Raw genomic sequence first — 20,121 nt, forward strand, 5'->3', positions numbered from 1 at the left:
CTCTGGTATCCTTTATTGAGCACTTTGTGGAGTCATGTTGGGGCTGCATCTGATCTGGGAAGTGCACATTACTGTATTAAGGATCTAGGTTATGAGAGGGTTGAACTCTATTACTTAACATATCGAAAAGTCCTTAGCTAAATAAGTGGATTTATAAATATTCAGGCACTGGAGTTAGGGAGTAACTCACATACACTATATGAGTAAGTGTCTGTTTAGTTAGGCTGAGACTGATATGGGGAGACAGCTTAGAAGTCCAAGTGCAGGGGACTCCTGCCATTGATTTTAGTGCTCAGTAAAGCAGTGTAGAAAGCGTCAGCCCTACATCATTTTTAAAAACTATTTCTTTGGTTGCACCAGGTCTTAGATGTGGCATCTAGTTCCCTAACCAGGGATTGAACCCGGGTCCCAGCATTGGGAGTGGGGAGTCTTAGCCACTGGACCAGCAGGGAAGTCCTAGCCCTACCACTTCATGTTTGGTGTGCTATGATGTGTCAGCCTGAAACCATTGCTAAAACAGTGACATTATGGTGGAGGGTAGGAGCAAGGTGTACAAACTGGAAATTTGTCTGAAAATTGACACGACAATTTTGAACAAAGTGGCACTGAGCTAAGAGTGACCAGTTTAAGAGAATTGCATACAGTCAAACCATACACCTGGTGGATGGGGCTCAAATTGAACTTTATGAGTGAATATCCTCTGGAGGACTTGGGAACATCTAAAGATATATTTTTGATGGTATTATTTTAAAGAGGTGGGTATCATGGAATGTGTTTGGTGGGCGGTGGGAGTGGTGGGGGGAAGGGAAGCTTTCAGTTCAGGCCAGATTCTTTACCTGTGTTCACTTGAAATACTTTTTTGTTTGCTCAGGCAGCGATGACTGATTTGTAGGTCACAAGATTACCATTTGAGACTGTAGAAAAACCATAGGCTGTATTAAGAGAGTATGTATCCAAAACTCCCAGATGAGTTTATTCGCTTTGCTTCACAGTGCCCATGTGAGTGCAGTGATGGATACAGGCTGCCGGACTGGTGGTGGTGAGTTGTAGTGAACTTGGACCCAGGTGAGCTAAACTTCCCTCACCTCTGTAGGCTGAAATATCAAGGCAGCGTCCAGGGCGTCAGCAATCATGTCCCAGTAAGACAAGCCACAAGCCCCATGGGCCCTCCATAACCAGGCCTGCCTTGTCTATTTAACTTGAGGGAAACCTGTTTAAAAATCCAACTTGCTCCTATTGAACATCTCCTTCAGATGGAAGGAACTTTTATTTATTTATTTATTTATTTGAATTTTTGTTTCCTTTAAAAAAAAATCATTTATTTTAATTGGAGGCAAATTACTTTACAATATTGTAGCGGTTTTTGCCATACATCGACATGAATCAGTCACGGGCACACACGTGTTTCCCATCCAGAACCCCCCTCCCACATCCCTCCCCATTCCATCCCCCAGGGTCCTCCCAGTGCACCAACCCTGAGCACCCTGTCTCAGGCATCAAACCTGGACCAGCGATCCACTTCACATTTGATAATACACACCTTTCAACGCTACCCTCTCAAATCATCCCACCCTCGCCTTCTCCCACAGAGTCCGAAAGACTGTTCTTTACATCTGTGTCTCTTTTGCTGTCTCACATATAGGGTCATCGTTGCCATCTTTCTAAATTCCATATATATGGGCTTGTTCGTATACTGTCTTGGTGTTTTTCTCTCTGATTTACTGCACTCTGTATAACAGGCTCCAGTTTCATCCACCTCATTAGAACTGATTCAAATGCATTCTTTTTAATGGCTGATTAATATCGCATTGTGCATATGTACCACGGCTTTCTCATCCATTCGTCTGCTGCCGGACATCTAGGTTGCTTCCATGTCCCTGCTATTACAAGCAGTGTTGTGCTGAACACTGGGGTACACGTGTGTCTTTCAAGTCTGGTTTCCTCGGTGTGTCTGCCCGGCAGTGGGATCGCTGGGTCGTATGGCAGTTCTAGTTCCAGTTTTGTAAGGAATCTGCACACTCTTCTCCACAGTGGCTGTACTAGCTTGCATTCCTACCAACGGTGTAAGAGGGCTCCTTTTTCTCTGCACCCTCTCCAGCATTTATTGTTTGTAGACTTTTGGATAGCAGCCATTCTGTCTGGTGTGAGATGGCACCTCATTGTGGTTTTGATTTGCATTTCTCTGATAATGAGAGACGTTGAGCATCTTTTCATGTGTGTGTTAGGCATCTGTATGTCTTCTTTGGTGAAATGTCTCTTTAGTTCTTTGGCCCGTGTTTTGACTGGGTCGTTTACTTTTCTGGAATTGAGCTGCAGGAGCTGCTTGTATATTTTTGAGATGAATTCATTGTCAGTTGCTTCATTTGCTAGTGTTTTCTCCTATTCTGACGGCTGTCTTGTCAGCTTACTTATAGGTTCCTTCCTTGTGCAAAAGCTGTTAAGTTTAATTAGGTCCCATTGGTTTATTTTTGCTCTTATTTCCATTACTTGGGGAGGTGGGTCGTAGAGGATCCTGCTGTGATTCATGTCAGAGCGTGTTTGGCCTCTGTTTTCCTCTAGGAGTTTGATAGTTTCTGGTCTTACGTTTAGAACTTTAATCCATTTTATTCCTGTGTATGGTGTTAGAAAGTGTTCTAGTTTCACTCCTTTACAAACGGAAGGGACTTTGAGTATGCTCAGCTGCCCCCACACCCAGGGTGATGCTATCCCTGGAAGGTAGGGGGCAGAGGCAGTTGGACCACTGAGGATCCGCTGTCAAGATACGGACATTTCTCCATCCTGTACCAGACATAGCATTGACAGAAGGGACTGGGTGCGATCCATCAGCTGGACTAGCATCTAACTGCAAAAACCACTAACGAGTATTCAGGGTGGGAGGACAGAGACAAAACAGGAGATCTGCTTATCGGGAAGCTTGGCACTTAGCGCTCAGTAAGGGTAAACTGAAGGGAACGGGGCTGTGGTGGAAACTTTACTAAGATGTTTTATCAATCAAGAAACAGCTTCTCCCAGGGGGATTTATAAGAGCTACAGCATAAAGAGTGGCATGTTGGCTGTGGGTCCCAGCAGCTCGGGCAGCGGGAAAAGTGGCAGCGGTCAGGCTACTCGGCCTCGCCAAGGCTCTTGGCGCGCCGCGGCCCTCAGGCTCCGGCTCTCGCCCACCCCGCCGCCACGATGCCCAAGAGGAAGGTCACCTCTGCAGAGGGGGTGGCGAAGGAGGAGCCCAAGAGGAGATCTTCAAGGCTGTCAGCTAAACCGGCTCCTGCAAAAGTGGAAACGAAGCCCAAAGAGGCCGGGGAAAGGATAAATCTTCAGGCAAAATAATGCAAACAGAAGGGAAAAGAGGAGCAAAGCCAAAACAGGCGGAAGGGGCCAACCCAGACACTAAAGAAGACTTACCTGCAGAAAATGGAGAGACTAAAATCGAGGCGAGCCCAACCTCTGATGAAGCAGAAGGAAAAGAAGCCAAGTCTCATTAATACCGCACACCCAGTCCGGTCAGTGGTCCCTGTTTCCCCTCTTGTCCCATCCAGAGGAATATTTTTATCACCCATTTTGTAAATGCAAGTATTTTAGTAGCTCTGAAACATTTTTAAAAAGGAGGAAATCCCACCTCATCCCATTTTTTAAGTGGAAATGCTTTTTTGCAAGAGGTGAAATCATTTGCTGGTTGTTTATTTTTTGGGACAACTAGAAACTAGTGGGATATTGGATAGTGGAGGCTTTGATTGTCTTGGGTGTCAGCTTAACAGTCCATAGATGGGGGTAGCTTTTCTATCCTATAATACAAAAGCATACTAAATGGCAGTGTGGAGTCAGTTGTGCATTTAATGTCTTGAACACTTTAAATTACTTCTCTTCCCAGCTTGTTTTGGTAGGATTCGTTCCTACAGCCAACTACTCCTTGATCTTGACTCTCCTGGTCAGAATTTTGTGCACTCTGTAATATCTTTGGTCGTGGTAGTTCAGTTTTCCTAGGAAGTTGGTCAATGTGCTGTGAACGACTGACAGTTTGAGGATATAGTGTATATGATAGTGTGAATCAGTGGGACGTATGATGTAACAGAATATCAATATTTGAAGATAACTGGTACTTGATATCCTGTTAAGGAAAATTTGCTCCCAATTTTAAGCTGGAAAGTCACTGGAATAACTGCTAAGAATCACAACTACATGATTGTTTTCAGTTTCTGGTATGTATGTGAAGAAGTGTGTACAAATCGAAATGTCTGCGTAGTGATCCTCAAAACAACCAATCAAAACTCCATTATAAAAGATGAAAACAAGAGTGGCATGTTGTGTGGGGGGAAGTGGTTACTATGACAGAAATTGCTCAAGATAGTAAACCAATCCCTTTTTTCCTCTCTTAATTGAAGGTTTGGTTGAAGAATATGAGAGTCAAGGGGAGGAGACATCAGAGGGCATTAATGTTGAGAAATACGCACCGCGCCCCCCCTCCCCGGGCCACCCTGTGGGCATCATCTCGGATGGGCCCTGTAGTCCCATCCTTGTTCTGGAGCCTGATTGGAGAAGGGTTCTTCTGGAGCCACTGTCATGCAGGCGGCCTGTGCCATCCATGCCTCCTCTGCCCTCGCGTCCCTCTGGCCAGGCCGAAGTTGGCCCAGAATCAGCCCCTGTCACCCGTGACCGTGCTGTAGTCCCTCGTGACTAAGATATGGTCTCCATGACAGTTCTTCTGAAGATATTTTCTGCCAGGTTTTATGCACAGCACAGTACCAAGAGCACTTCACCGAATGCCCGTTAAATGAGTTGAATACATGCAAAAAGTCAGTGTCCCCCTTTTAAAGTAGGGCACATTTTTGTATTTTTCAATAAAGAGGTGAATTCTCAGCATCTTTTGTGTGTGTGTGTGTGTGTGTCCAATGGGGTTAAGTGTGAACAGATGGGAATTTCTAAGGGAATGTCATTCACAGAGAATGGCAAGGAGGCCTCCTATCAAGAGGTGCCATCCCCCAGTCACTGGCAGTGGGCCTGTGTGCATGATAGAAGTTTTCCAAGTACCCAAGGTCGGTTTCTACTGACGCATACTTTTTTTCCCTCCACCTTCCATTATCCCATCCTCACCCTCACCCTTTGGTGTTGCATGCACATGCAGGATGGGGCGGGACGAGTCCCCAGTGAGAGAAGAGTGTATTTCCAGGCAGGGTAGAGTCCCACCCGTGGTAATTGAAACACTCAGCCCAATGCTGGACACAAGGGAAGCTTCCTAAGAGGCTACATTACAGGGATCCATGGGAAGGTGGCAGCCGAGCATTCATCCCACATGCTCCAAATTCTGTTCGCTGTCCTCTCTGGGGAGAAGATGGGGCAATGGGAGTCCTGGCACACAGGTTCTGCTGCTTCAGAGGCGACACAGAGGAGACCCCATAAGGCCGGTGAGGAGTATTGCACCTTCCTCCAAAGCAATCACACCTTGCAATGTATTATCTTCCTTGAGAGAACCTTGATTCCTGCTAATTCAACACCAAAACGGATTATTTTGGTTTAGTGCTGTGCAAAGCAAGAAGAGCGCCTTCCCGAGTAGCGTCCTCAGGCCCACGTTTTAGAAAGCATTAAGTTCTCAGTACAACCTTGGCACCTGACCTGTCTCTTGAGAAACCTGTATGCAGGTCAGGAAGCAACAGGTAGAACTGGACATGGAACAACACACTGGTTCCAAACAGGACAAGGAGTATGTCAAGTCTCTATATTGTCACCCTGCTTCTTTAACTTCTAGGCAGAGTACATCATGAGAAACCCTGGGCTGGAGGAAGCACAAGCTGGAATCAAGATTGCCGGGAAAAATATCAATAACCTCAGCTTATGCAGATGACACCACCCTTATGACAGAAAGTGAAGAGGAACTAAAAAGCCTCTCGGTGAAAGTGAGAGAGGAGAGTGCAAGAGTTAGCTTAAAGCTCAACATTCAGAAAACGAAGATCGTGGCATCCGGTCCCATCACTTCCTGGGAAATAGATGGGGAAACAGTGTCAGGCTTTATTTTTGGGGGCCTCCAAAATCCCTGCAGCCATGAAATTAAAAGACGCTTACTCCCTGGAAGGAAAGTTATGACCAGCCTAGATAGCATATCAAAAAGCAGAGACCTTTGCCAACAAAGGTCCGTCTAGTCAAGGCTATGGCTTTTCCAGTAGTCATGTACGGAGGTGAGAGTTGGACTGTGAAGAAAGCTGAGCGCCGAAGAACTGATGCTTTTCAACCGTGGTGTTGGAGAAGACTCTTGAGAGTCCCTTGGACTGCAGGGAGATCCAACCAGTCCATCCTAAGGGAGATCAGTCCTGGGTGTTCATAGGAAGGAATGATGTTGAAGCCGAAACTCCAGTACTTTGGCCACCTCATGCGAAGAGTTGACTCATTGGAAAAGACCCTGATGCTGGGAAGGATTGGGGGCAGGAGCAGAAGGGGACGACAGAGGATGAGATGGCTGGATGGCATCACTGACTCGATGGACATGAGTGTGGGTAAACTCTGGGAGTTGGTGATGGACAGGGAGGCCTGGCGTGCTGCGGTCCATGGGGTCCCAACGAGTCGGACACGACTGAGCGACTGAACCGAACTGAACAACCATTGCTCGGAGCAGTGCAAGGCTTCTTTAATGTTCAGTTCAGTTCCGTTTAGTCGCTCAGTCGTGTCTGACTCGTTGCGACCCCGTGAACTGCAGCATGCCAGGCTTCCCTGTCCATCACCAACTCTCAGAGCTTGCTCAAACTCATGTCCATCGAGTCAGTGATGCCATCCAACCATCTCATCCTCAGGACTGAGTTCCTTTAGGATGGACTGGTTTGATCTCCTCGCAGGCCAAGGGACCCCCAGGAGTCTTCTCCCAGGTCACAGTTCCAAAGCATCAATTCTTTAAGATGGTTACTGTTAAATGTGTTTAATGGTGAACACTGAGGTCCTCCTGTGAAGTGACTGCTGAGATAAGTGCCTTGACTCCATTGGAATTTCCCCTCACAAGGGTACATCCCAGGCCAGTTTCACAGCTTGGATGCTCCCAGTGGAGCGAGAGGCTCTGTTTTGGGGGGGAAAGCATGTGCTTTAGGCTGTGCTTCCACTACTTTCACTCCTCTCTTCTCTCCCTTTGCACTTGTGGCTGTGTTTCAGACATCAGCACCGTGGTTGTGTGTGATGTGGGCCTTCTGCACAGAGAGGAGGGGAGTGCACCCTGAGGCCCAGCCTCCGCTGGGAGAGAGGAACAACTGAGCCCCAGTGTGCACACGTTGCCATCCTCACCAGATGCTTTTGAAAACACAATTTCTCATTTCCGAGTATTGACCCCTGACCTTCTTTTTAAACATCAGGTTCCTCAAACTTCAGAAATACAAGTACAGCATCTTGTACAAACAAAAGCCACCGGCCACCACCGCTGCTAAGTCGCTTCAGTCGTGTCCGACTCTGTGCGACCCCATAGCCGGCAGCCCACCAGGCTCCGCCGTCCCTGGGATTCTCCAGGCAAGAATACTGGAGTGGGTTGCCGTTTCCTTCTCCAGTGCATGAAAGGGAAAAGTGAAAGTGAAGTCGCTCAGTTGTGTCCGACTCTTAGCGACCCCGTGGACTGAAGCCTGCCAGGCTCCTCCGTCCATGGGATTTTCCAGGCAAAAGAGTACTGGAGTGGGGTGCCATCGCCTTCTCCGTAAATCTTACCTAGGTGAATCTATTTAGAGGGCTGCTTCCACATTACAGAAAGCTGTCACACGACCTGCATTGTAAGGGATACCCTAGCTAGGCTAAGGAACACCAGGATCATAACCATTAGAGGTTTCTCAGCTTATAACTAATCCCAAGCCCAAACTGTTCATTGTGGGTGAGGTGAGTAGGGTGGAGAACAAGAGTTCTGGAAGATGGTCCCAGTCAAAGGGAGAGAGAGGAGGGGAAAGAGGAGGGTGAGAAGGGAAAAGGTGGGCGCCAAGGAGGGGATTAGAGGAGCCAAAGAAGAAAAAGAGGAATTTAACCCAAGTCCAGGGGCTTTCCAGGTGGCTGAGCCATAAGGAATCCGCCTGCCAATGCAGGAGACGCAGGTTCCATCCCTGGGTCGGGAAGATCCCCTGGAGAAGGGAATGGCAACCCACGACGGTATTCTTGCTTGGAGAATCCCATGGACAGAGGAGCCTGGCGTGCTACAGTCCACGGGGTCGCAAAGAGTCGGACGCGACTGAGCGACTAAACAACGACGACACCCCAGTCCACACAGCGCCCAGCATAAGAAACCCGTGCACTTGTGCAGAGGGCCGGCAGCCCCAGACGCGGTAGCGGAGCATAGCAAAGCAGATGCTGTGTCCTCCACAATCGCGTCCAGGGCCAAAGCAAGGGCCACGTGCGGTGTTCTACACTTGCTCTCTGACGTAGGTTAGTAGACATTTGGATTACTTGTTGCATTCGCAAGGAACAGGCTGGGCTTCTTGCAGCAGGCCTCCGAGCACACAGTGTGTCTGCAAATACAGCCCCAATTCCCTCGACCCAGTAGCCTCCAGGGAACGAGGCGGGCTCTGCGTTTAGCGCCTTCCTGCAAAAATCCAGTAAGTAGTCTCCCACCTAAATCTTTCCGTCTGAATCACTAGCCCGTTTCATGGACTTTGAGAGCGAATGGACCAGAATCACAGTCCCATCCGTTAATTATCGACTTCCCAGAGGGAAGTCGCGCTCAGAGCCCACGCGACAAGGGGGGACGACTGTCGTCTCAGCCGGCTGGGGTTGCTGGGGCCCCGCGGTTTCTCCAGTCCCATCTCTGCGTCGAACGCTCCGGGGGCCGGGGGGAGGGGGGTTGGGGGGGGGAACAAATGGCAGCAAGCCTGAGCCCATCGAGGGCCAGGCGGAGAGACGTTCTCCCAACATTTCTCCCAGGCTCCCGGGACGCGTGAGGTCTCATTCCCTCGCCCCTCCCCTGTCCCAAGTCAGCTGGCACGATCGGGAGAAGCCCCTAGTTCGGGACCGACCCCAGGCAGGAGCCGGGAGTATTCAGCTCAGCCACAAGTGGGAGCTCGCGCGCCCCCACCCGCTCGCCCCCTGCCAGGACTCTCCCCACGTGCACCCCTCTACTCTATGGCCACGCCCTGCCCAGGTGCACGCCCCAGCGGCCACACCCACCGCACGCGCCGTTACTGGGGAGACAAGCTATAAACTCGCAACGCGGCGTCACAGAAAGAGAATCCGACCGGTCAGGCCCTCGGGATCGCCGCCGTCAACAGCGCAGCGTCGGCCGAGGCGCACAGCTGCTCGGACAGCGCTAGCGACATGGGTCGTGCGCCCGGACGCCACCACGAAGACTCCGGTTACCTCGGCCTGGGAGTCGACGAGCCCCAGGAAGAACCCGGTCAGTGTCCGGAGCGGGATAGGTGCCCTGGCGAACTCGAGGGAAAGGCCCTTTCCCTGGGAGTGGCGAGTGGACGGGACGCGGCTGCGGCGCGGGCTCCGTCGCCGCTCAGGTCGCGGGCTCGCGCCTCCCGCCGCGGCGCACACTCGGCGCTCCGACGCCCAGACTTCTTGTCTTTTTCCTTTCCAGATACGAAGCCCACCGAGGTCTCGGGCATCGCAACAAGTGCCGCCGTCGAGGAGGAGTCGGGGTCGGAACCTGAGTCGGCAGCGGCGGCAGCAGCAGCGGAACAGGGCCAGGTTGGGGTGGGAGCACCCGACCCCATGGTGGACGAGATCCAGAAGGGCGGCGGCGGCGACGGCGACGGCGACGAGGAGGAGTTCCCGCAGGAGCCGCCGATGCAGGCGGACGCCGAGGATCCGCAGCCCTCGGACAGGCAGCCAAGATTCCACGGCTGCCCGTTCCACCGGCTGCACCTGAAGGAGCTGGAGAGCATTTTCCAGCGCAGCCGGTACCCCAATGTGTTCGCTCGGTAAGTGGCTTGCTCTGGAGGCGCCCCAAATTTTCTGGGACGTTAGGGCTCTTCTCCCGACGCCTTTGGCGCTGTCCCTTCCCCCAGAGCCCGATCTCGGTGGGGGGCTCGAGGCCCTTGGAGGCTGCCCGCCCTTGGGCTCCCGGGTTGGGGCGGGGCGGTGAGTGAGTGAATTAAATGCGGAAGCGTAGGTTTCGGTGAATAACGTTTCATTGGATCGGGGTTTAGGTCAGTGGGAGGCGAGTGAGACCCAGTCGTGCAAGTGCAGGATTGAATCTTGCCTTTATTTAAAATGTTAAATAATTTGGTCGTCGTGCAATGTTTTCGCGCGTTTAGTCTTCCAATATTTATTTGGTTGCACCCGGTCTTGGTGGCGGCATGCGAGATCTTTCGTTTCGGCCTGTGGGATCTAGCTCCCTGACCAGGGGTTGAACCGCGCCCCCTGCCGGGGGAGCGAGAAGTCTTAGCCACTGGACCACCAGGGAAGTCTCGGTGCCTTTAGTCTTGATTCTTAAACAGTGTATTAAAAACGCTTAATATGGAATACTGAGGTTTTCAGCGCTCCCATAAATTTTGTGCACAAAGGAAAATTCTCCCTAAAGAGAGCCTGGAACTGGATATACAAAAGGATGTTCCCTGGGCATTTGGGAGAATACAAATTTTAAAACCAGCATAAAATGGACATCGTATATCTAATGTGGTCCACAACTCCAAATACTGAATATTTGCCATTTTCTCCCCTTAGGAAGGCGCTTTCAAGTCGCAGCGATGGGAGCAAAGCCAGAGGGCAGTTCAGTAAGCCTGACAACAACAATTTGTGAGGGCAGCCGTTATAAAACCTGCTTCAAGTCTTGGACACACTGGTCCTAGACATTCTCAAGGTTTTTTGTTTTTTTTTTTTGGATGCCTTTTCCATGTTTAGCAAATAAGTTTTGAACTTTGGGGGCTTTGGCCAGTAGAAATAGGATAAGTAAACACCAATTTATGAAAATGCCAGTTATCAGTAGTAATGTGATTTCCTAAAAGAGCAAGAAAAGGAAATCACTGTTGTTCCTATTTCCTGTGAAAACTGAGACATAATAAAGTTCAATTTCTTCTAACTCTGGTATCCTTTATTGAGCACTTTGTGGAGTCATGTTGGGGCTGCATCTGATCTGGGAAGTGCACATTACTGTATTAAGGATCTAGGTTATGAGAGGGTTGAACTCTATTACTTAACATATCGAAAAGTCCTTAGCTAAATAAGTGGATTTATAAATATTCAGGCACTGGAGTTAGGGAGTAACTCACATACACTATATGAGTAAGTGTCTGTTTAGTTAGGCTGAGACTGATATGGGGAGACAGCTTAGAAGTCCAAGTGCAGGGGACTCCTGCCATTGATTTTAGTGCTCAGTAAAGCAGTGTAGAAAGCGTCAGCCCTACATCATTTTTAAAAACTATTTCTTTGGTTGCACCAGGTCTTAGATGTGGCATCTAGTTCCCTAACCAGGGATTGAACCCGGGTCCCAGCATTGGGAGTGGGGAGTCTTAGCCACTGGACCAGCAGGGAAGTCCTAGCCCTACCACTTCATGTTTGGTGTGCTATGATGTGTCAGCCTGAAACCATTGCTAAAACAGTGACATTATGGTGGAGGGTAGGAGCAAGGTGTACAAACTGGAAATTTGTCTGAAAATTGACACGACAATTTTGAACAAAGTGGCACTGAGCTAAGAGTGACCAGTTTAAGAGAATTGCATACAGTCAAACCATACACCTGGTGGATGGGGCTCAAATTGAACTTTATGAGTGAATATCCTCTGGAGGACTTGGGAACATCTAAAGATATATTTTTGATGGTATTATTTTAAAGAGGTGGGTATCATGGAATGTGTTTGGTGGGCGGTGGGAGTGGTGGGGGGAAGGGAAGCTTTCAGTTCAGGCCAGATTCTTTACCTGTGTTCACTTGAAATACTTTTTTGTTTGCTCAGGCAGCGATGACTGATTTGTAGGTCACAAGATTACCATTTGAGACTGTAGAAAAACCATAGGCTGTATTAAGAGAGTATGTATCCAAAACTCCCAGATGAGTTTATTCGCTTTGCTTCACAGTGCCCATGTGAGTGCAGTGATGGATACAGGCTGCCGGACTGGTGGTGGTGAGTTGTAGTGAACTTGGACCCAGGTGAGCTAAACTTCCCTCACCTCTGTAGGCTGAAATATCAAGGCAGCGTCCAGGGCGTCAGCAATCATGTCCCAGTAAGACAAGCCACAAGCCCCATGGGCCCTCCATAACCAGGCCTGCCTTGTCTATTTAACTTGAGGGAAACCTGTTTAAAAATCCAACTTGCTCCTATTGAACATCTCCTTCAGATGGAAGGAACTTTTATTTATTTATTTATTTATTTGAATTTTTGTTTCCTTTAAAAAAAAATCATTTATTTTAATTGGAGGCAAATTACTTTACAATATTGTAGCGGTTTTTGCCATACATCGACATGAATCAGTCACGGGCACACACGTGTTTCCCATCCAGAACCCCCCTCCCACATCCCTCCCCATTCCATCCCCCAGGGTCCTCCCAGTGCACCAACCCTGAGCACCCTGTCTCAGGCATCAAACCTGGACCAGCGATCCACTTCACATTTGATAATACACACCTTTCAACGCTACCCTCTCAAATCATCCCACCCTCGCCTTCTCCCACAGAGTCCGAAAGACTGTTCTTTACATCTGTGTCTCTTTTGCTGTCTCACATATAGGGTCATCGTTGCCATCTTTCTAAATTCCATATATATGGGCTTGTTCGTATACTGTCTTGGTGTTTTTCTCTCTGATTTACTGCACTCTGTATAACAGGCTCCAGTTTCATCCACCTCATTAGAACTGATTCAAATGCATTCTTTTTAATGGCTGATTAATATCGCATTGTGCATATGTACCACGGCTTTCTCATCCATTCGTCTGCTGCCGGACATCTAGGTTGCTTCCATGTCCCTGCTATTACAAGCAGTGTTGTGCTGAACACTGGGGTACACGTGTGTCTTTCAAGTCTGGTTTCCTCGGTGTGTCTGCCCGGCAGTGGGATCGCTGGGTCGTATGGCAGTTCTAGTTCCAGTTTTGTAAGGAATCTGCACACTCTTCTCCACAGTGGCTGTACTAGCTTGCATTCCTACCAACGGTGTAAGAGGGCTCCTTTTTCTCTGCACCCTCTCCAGCATTTATTGTTTGTAGACTTTTGGATAGCAGCCATTCTGTCTGGTGTGAGATGGCACCTCATTGTGGTTTTGATTTGCATTTCTCTGATAATGAGAGACGTTGAGCATCTTTTCATGTGTGTGTTAGGCATCTGTATGTCTTCTTTGGTGAAATGTCTCTTTAGTTCTTTGGCCCGTGTTTTGACTGGGTCGTTTACTTTTCTGGAATTGAGCTGCAGGAGCTGCTTGTATATTTTTGAGATGAATTCATTGTCAGTTGCTTCATTTGCTAGTGTTTTCTCCTATTCTGACGGCTGTCTTGTCAGCTTACTTATAGGTTCCTTCCTTGTGCAAAAGCTGTTAAGTTTAATTAGGTCCCATTGGTTTATTTTTGCTCTTATTTCCATTACTTGGGGAGGTGGGTCGTAGAGGATCCTGCTGTGATTCATGTCAGAGCGTGTTTGGCCTCTGTTTTCCTCTAGGAGTTTGATAGTTTCTGGTCTTACGTTTAGAACTTTAATCCATTTTATTCCTGTGTATGGTGTTAGAAAGTGTTCTAGTTTCACTCCTTTACAAACGGAAGGGACTTTGAGTATGCTCAGCTGCCCCCACACCCAGGGTGATGCTATCCCTGGAAGGTAGGGGGCAGAGGCAGTTGGACCACTGAGGATCCGCTGTCAAGATACGGACATTTCTCCATCCTGTACCAGACATAGCATTGACAGAAGGGACTGGGTGCGATCCATCAGCTGGACTAGCATCTAACTGCAAAAACCACTAACGAGTATTCAGGGTGGGAGGACAGAGACAAAACAGGAGATCTGCTTATCGGGAAGCTTGGCACTTAGCGCTCAGTAAGGGTAAACTGAAGGGAACGGGGCTGTGGTGGAAACTTTACTAAGATGTTTTATCAATCAAGAAACAGCTTCTCCCAGGGGGATTTATAAGAGCTACAGCATAAAGAGTGGCATGTTGGCTGTGGGTCCCAGCAGCTCGGGCAGCGGGAAAAGTGGCAGCGGTCAGGCTACTCGGCCTCGCCAAGGCTCTTGGCGCGCCGCGGCCCTCAGGCTCCGGCTCTCGCCCACCCCGCCGCCACGATGCCCAAGAGGAAGGTCACCTCTGCAGAGGGGGTGGCGAAGGAGGAGCCCAAGAGGAGATCTTCAAGGCTGTCAGCTAAACCGGCTCCTGCAAAAGTGGAAACGAAGCCCAAAGAGGCCGGGGAAAGGATAAATCTTCAGGCAAAATAATGCAAACAGAAGGGAAAAGAGGAGCAAAGCCAAAACAGGCGGAAGGGGCCAACCCAGACACTAAAGAAGACTTACCTGCAGAAAATGGAGAGACTAAAATCGAGGCGAGCCCAACCTCTGATGAAGCAGAAGGAAAAGAAGCCAAGTCTCATTAATACCGCACACCCAGTCCGGTCAGTGGTCCCTGTTTCCCCTCTTGTCCCATCCAGAGGAATATTTTTATCACCCATTTTGTAAATGCAAGTATTTTAGTAGCTCTGAAACATTTTTAAAAAGGAGGAAATCCCACCTCATCCCATTTTTTAAGTGGAAATGCTTTTTTGCAAGAGGTGAAATCATTTGCTGGTTGTTTATTTTTTGGGACAACTAGAAACTAGTGGGATATTGGATAGTGGAGGCTTTGATTGTCTTGGGTGTCAGCTTAACAGTCCATAGATGGGGGTAGCTTTTCTATCCTATAATACAAAAGCATACTAAATGGCAGTGTGGAGTCAGTTGTGCATTTAATGTCTTGAACACTTTAAATTACTTCTCTTCCCAGCTTGTTTTGGTAGGATTCGTTCCTACAGCCAACTACTCCTTGATCTTGACTCTCCTGGTCAGAATTTTGTGCACTCTGTAATATCTTTGGTCGTGGTAGTTCAGTTTTCCTAGGAAGTTGGTCAATGTGCTGTGAACGACTGACAGTTTGAGGATATAGTGTATATGATAGTGTGAATCAGTGGGACGTATGATGTAACAGAATATCAATATTTGAAGATAACTGGTACTTGATATCCTGTTAAGGAAAATTTGCTCCCAATTTTAAGCTGGAAAGTCACTGGAATAACTGCTAAGAATCACAACTACATGATTGTTTTCAGTTTCTGGTATGTATGTGAAGAAGTGTGTACAAATCGAAATGTCTGCGTAGTGATCCTCAAAACAACCAATCAAAACTCCATTATAAAAGATGAAAACAAGAGTGGCATGTTGTGTGGGGGGAAGTGGTTACTATGACAGAAATTGCTCAAGATAGTAAACCAATCCCTTTTTTCCTCTCTTAATTGAAGGTTTGGTTGAAGAATATGAGAGTCAAGGGGAGGAGACATCAGAGGGCATTAATGTTGAGAAATACGCACCGCGCCCCCCCTCCCCGGGCCACCCTGTGGGCATCATCTCGGATGGGCCCTGTAGTCCCATCCTTGTTCTGGAGCCTGATTGGAGAAGGGTTCTTCTGGAGCCACTGTCATGCAGGCGGCCTGTGCCATCCATGCCTCCTCTGCCCTCGCGTCCCTCTGGCCAGGCCGAAGTTGGCCCAGAATCAGCCCCTGTCACCCGTGACCGTGCTGTAGTCCCTCGTGACTAAGATATGGTCTCCATGACAGTTCTTCTGAAGATATTTTCTGCCAGGTTTTATGCACAGCACAGTACCAAGAGCACTTCACCGAATGCCCGTTAAATGAGTTGAATACATGCAAAAAGTCAGTGTCCCCCTTTTAAAGTAGGGCACATTTTTGTATTTTTCAATAAAGAGGTGAATTCTCAGCATCTTTTGTGTGTGTGTGTGTGTGTGTCCAATGGGGTTAAGTGTGAACAGATGGGAATTTCTAAGGGAATGTCATTCACAGAGAATGGCAAGGAGGCCTCCTATCAAGAGGTGCCATCCCCCAGTCACTGGCAGTGGGCCTGTGTGCATGATAGAAGTTTTCCAAGTACCCAAGGTCGGTTTCTACTGACGCATACTTTTTTTCCCTCCACCTTCCATTATCCCATCCTCACCCTCACCCTTTGGTGTTGCATGCACATGCAGGATGGGGCGGGACGAGTCCCCAGTGAGAGAAGAGTGTATTTCCAGGCAGGGTAGAGTCCCACCCGTGGTAATTGAAACACTCAGCCCAATGCTGGACACAAGGGAAGCTTCCTAAGAGGCTACATTACAGGGATCCATGGGAAGGTGGCAGCCGAGCATTCATCCCACATGCTCCAAATTCTGTTCGCTGTCCTCTCTGGGGAGAAGATGGGGCAATGGGAGTCCTGGCACACAGGTTCTGCTGCTTCAGAGGCGACACAGAGGAGACCCCATAAGGCCGGTGAGGAGTATTGCACCTTCCTCCAAAGCAATCACACCTTGCAATGTATTATCTTCCTTGAGAGAACCTTGATTCCTGCTAATTCAACACCAAAACGGATTATTTTGGTTTAGTGCTGTGCAAAGCAAGAAGAGCGCCTTCCCGAGTAGCGTCCTCAGGCCCACGTTTTAGAAAGCATTAAGTTCTCAGTACAACCTTGGCACCTGACCTGTCTCTTGAGAAACCTGTATGCAGGTCAGGAAGCAACAGGTAGAACTGGACATGGAACAACACACTGGTTCCAAACAGGACAAGGAGTATGTCAAGTCTCTATATTGTCACCCTGCTTCTTTAACTTCTAGGCAGAGTACATCATGAGAAACCCTGGGCTGGAGGAAGCACAAGCTGGAATCAAGATTGCCGGGAAAAATATCAATAACCTCAGCTTATGCAGATGACACCACCCTTATGACAGAAAGTGAAGAGGAACTAAAAAGCCTCTCGGTGAAAGTGAGAGAGGAGAGTGCAAGAGTTAGCTTAAAGCTCAACATTCAGAAAACGAAGATCGTGGCATCCGGTCCCATCACTTCCTGGGAAATAGATGGGGAAACAGTGTCAGGCTTTATTTTTGGGGGCCTCCAAAATCCCTGCAGCCATGAAATTAAAAGACGCTTACTCCCTGGAAGGAAAGTTATGACCAGCCTAGATAGCATATCAAAAAGCAGAGACCTTTGCCAACAAAGGTCCGTCTAGTCAAGGCTATGGCTTTTCCAGTAGTCATGTACGGAGGTGAGAGTTGGACTGTGAAGAAAGCTGAGCGCCGAAGAACTGATGCTTTTCAACCGTGGTGTTGGAGAAGACTCTTGAGAGTCCCTTGGACTGCAGGGAGATCCAACCAGTCCATCCTAAGGGAGATCAGTCCTGGGTGTTCATAGGAAGGAATGATGTTGAAGCCGAAACTCCAGTACTTTGGCCACCTCATGCGAAGAGTTGACTCATTGGAAAAGACCCTGATGCTGGGAAGGATTGGGGGCAGGAGCAGAAGGGGACGACAGAGGATGAGATGGCTGGATGGCATCACTGACTCGATGGACATGAGTGTGGGTAAACTCTGGGAGTTGGTGATGGACAGGGAGGCCTGGCGTGCTGCGGTCCATGGGGTCCCAACGAGTCGGACACGACTGAGCGACTGAACCGAACTGAACAACCATTGCTCGGAGCAGTGCAAGGCTTCTTTAATGTTCAGTTCAGTTCCGTTTAGTCGCTCAGTCGTGTCTGACTCGTTGCGACCCCGTGAACTGCAGCATGCCAGGCTTCCCTGTCCATCACCAACTCTCAGAGCTTGCTCAAACTCATGTCCATCGAGTCAGTGATGCCATCCAACCATCTCATCCTCAGGACTGAGTTCCTTTAGGATGGACTGGTTTGATCTCCTCGCAGGCCAAGGGACCCCCAGGAGTCTTCTCCCAGGTCACAGTTCCAAAGCATCAATTCTTTAAGATGGTTACTGTTAAATGTGTTTAATGGTGAACACTGAGGTCCTCCTGTGAAGTGACTGCTGAGATAAGTGCCTTGACTCCATTGGAATTTCCCCTCACAAGGGTACATCCCAGGCCAGTTTCACAGCTTGGATGCTCCCAGTGGAGCGAGAGGCTCTGTTTTGGGGGGGAAAGCATGTGCTTTAGGCTGTGCTTCCACTACTTTCACTCCTCTCTTCTCTCCCTTTGCACTTGTGGCTGTGTTTCAGACATCAGCACCGTGGTTGTGTGTGATGTGGGCCTTCTGCACAGAGAGGAGGGGAGTGCACCCTGAGGCCCAGCCTCCGCTGGGAGAGAGGAACAACTGAGCCCCAGTGTGCACACGTTGCCATCCTCACCAGATGCTTTTGAAAACACAATTTCTCATTTCCGAGTATTGACCCCTGACCTTCTTTTTAAACATCAGGTTCCTCAAACTTCAGAAATACAAGTACAGCATCTTGTACAAACAAAAGCCACCGGCCACCACCGCTGCTAAGTCGCTTCAGTCGTGTCCGACTCTGTGCGACCCCATAGCCGGCAGCCCACCAGGCTCCGCCGTCCCTGGGATTCTCCAGGCAAGAATACTGGAGTGGGTTGCCGTTTCCTTCTCCAGTGCATGAAAGGGAAAAGTGAAAGTGAAGTCGCTCAGTTGTGTCCGACTCTTAGCGACCCCGTGGACTGAAGCCTGCCAGGCTCCTCCGTCCATGGGATTTTCCAGGCAAAAGAGTACTGGAGTGGGGTGCCATCGCCTTCTCCGTAAATCTTACCTAGGTGAATCTATTTAGAGGGCTGCTTCCACATTACAGAAAGCTGTCACACGACCTGCATTGTAAGGGATACCCTAGCTAGGCTAAGGAACACCAGGATCATAACCATTAGAGGTTTCTCAGCTTATAACTAATCCCAAGCCCAAACTGTTCATTGTGGGTGAGGTGAGTAGGGTGGAGAACAAGAGTTCTGGAAGATGGTCCCAGTCAAAGGGAGAGAGAGGAGGGGAAAGAGGAGGGTGAGAAGGGAAAAGGTGGGCGCCAAGGAGGGGATTAGAGGAGCCAAAGAAGAAAAAGAGGAATTTAACCCAAGTCCAGGGGCTTTCCAGGTGGCTGAGCCATAAGGAATCCGCCTGCCAATGCAGGAGACGCAGGTTCCATCCCTGGGTCGGGAAGATCCCCTGGAGAAGGGAATGGCAACCCACGACGGTATTCTTGCTTGGAGAATCCCATGGACAGAGGAGCCTGGCGTGCTACAGTCCACGGGGTCGCAAAGAGTCGGACGCGACTGAGCGACTAAACAACGACGACACCCCAGTCCACACAGCGCCCAGCATAAGAAACCCGTGCACTTGTGCAGAGGGCCGGCAGCCCCAGACGCGGTAGCGGAGCATAGCAAAGCAGATGCTGTGTCCTCCACAATCGCGTCCAGGGCCAAAGCAAGGGCCACGTGCGGTGTTCTACACTTGCTCTCTGACGTAGGTTAGTAGACATTTGGATTACTTGTTGCATTCGCAAGGAACAGGCTGGGCTTCTTGCAGCAGGCCTCCGAGCACACAGTGTGTCTGCAAATACAGCCCCAATTCCCTCGACCCAGTAGCCTCCAGGGAACGAGGCGGGCTCTGCGTTTAGCGCCTTCCTGCAAAAATCCAGTAAGTAGTCTCCCACCTAAATCTTTCCGTCTGAATCACTAGCCCGTTTCATGGACTTTGAGAGCGAATGGACCAGAATCACAGTCCCATCCGTTAATTATCGACTTCCCAGAGGGAAGTCGCGCTCAGAGCCCACGCGACAAGGGGGGACGACTGTCGTCTCAGCCGGCTGGGGTTGCTGGGGCCCCGCGGTTTCTCCAGTCCCATCTCTGCGTCGAACGCTCCGGGGGCCGGGGGGAGGGGGGTTGGGGGGGGGAACAAATGGCAGCAAGCCTGAGCCCATCGAGGGCCAGGCGGAGAGACGTTCTCCCAACATTTCTCCCAGGCTCCCGGGACGCGTGAGGTCTCATTCCCTCGCCCCTCCCCTGTCCCAAGTCAGCTGGCACGATCGGGAGAAGCCCCTAGTTCGGGACCGACCCCAGGCAGGAGCCGGGAGTATTCAGCTCAGCCACAAGTGGGAGCTCGCGCGCCCCCACCCGCTCGCCCCCTGCCAGGACTCTCCCCACGTGCACCCCTCTACTCTATGGCCACGCCCTGCCCAGGTGCACGCCCCAGCGGCCACACCCACCGCACGCGCCGTTACTGGGGAGACAAGCTATAAACTCGCAACGCGGCGTCACAGAAAGA

General features: G+C 49.6%; 1 protein-coding gene across 1 annotated transcript; it reads left to right on the forward strand.

Moving 5' to 3' along the window:
• Window positions 1–9,161: 9,161 nt before the first annotated feature.
• Window positions 9,162–10,960, forward strand: LOC145535382 (uncharacterized). Its single transcript, XM_081563804.1, has 3 exons — window positions 9,162–9,328; window positions 9,518–9,860; window positions 10,606–10,960. The coding sequence occupies exons 1-3, from the start codon at window positions 9,250–9,252 to the stop codon at window positions 10,679–10,681; spliced, it is 498 nt and encodes a 165-aa protein (XP_081419930.1). The 5' UTR covers window positions 9,162–9,249; the 3' UTR covers window positions 10,682–10,960.
• Window positions 10,961–20,121: the final 9,161 nt, after the last annotated feature.

Source organism: Giraffa tippelskirchi, chromosome X (genome assembly GCF_054371585.1).
Source record: "Giraffa tippelskirchi isolate mGirTip1 chromosome X, T2T-mGirTip1v1.2.pri, whole genome shotgun sequence".
NCBI lineage: Eukaryota > Metazoa > Chordata > Mammalia > Artiodactyla > Giraffidae > Giraffa > Giraffa tippelskirchi.

Excerpts from the sequence above, each read along its gene's own strand:
- LOC145535382 (XM_081563804.1), top strand. The coding sequence starts at position 9,250 with ATGGGTCGTGCGCCCGGACGCCACCACGAAGACTCCGGTTACCTCGGC. Across the intron at positions 9,329-9,517 it reads CGAGCCCCAGGAAGAACCCG|ATACGAAGCCCACCGAGGTC; the intron begins GTCAGTGTCCGG and ends TTTCCTTTCCAG. Across the intron at positions 9,861-10,605 it reads TACCCCAATGTGTTCGCTCG|GAAGGCGCTTTCAAGTCGCA; the intron begins GTAAGTGGCTTG and ends TTCTCCCCTTAG.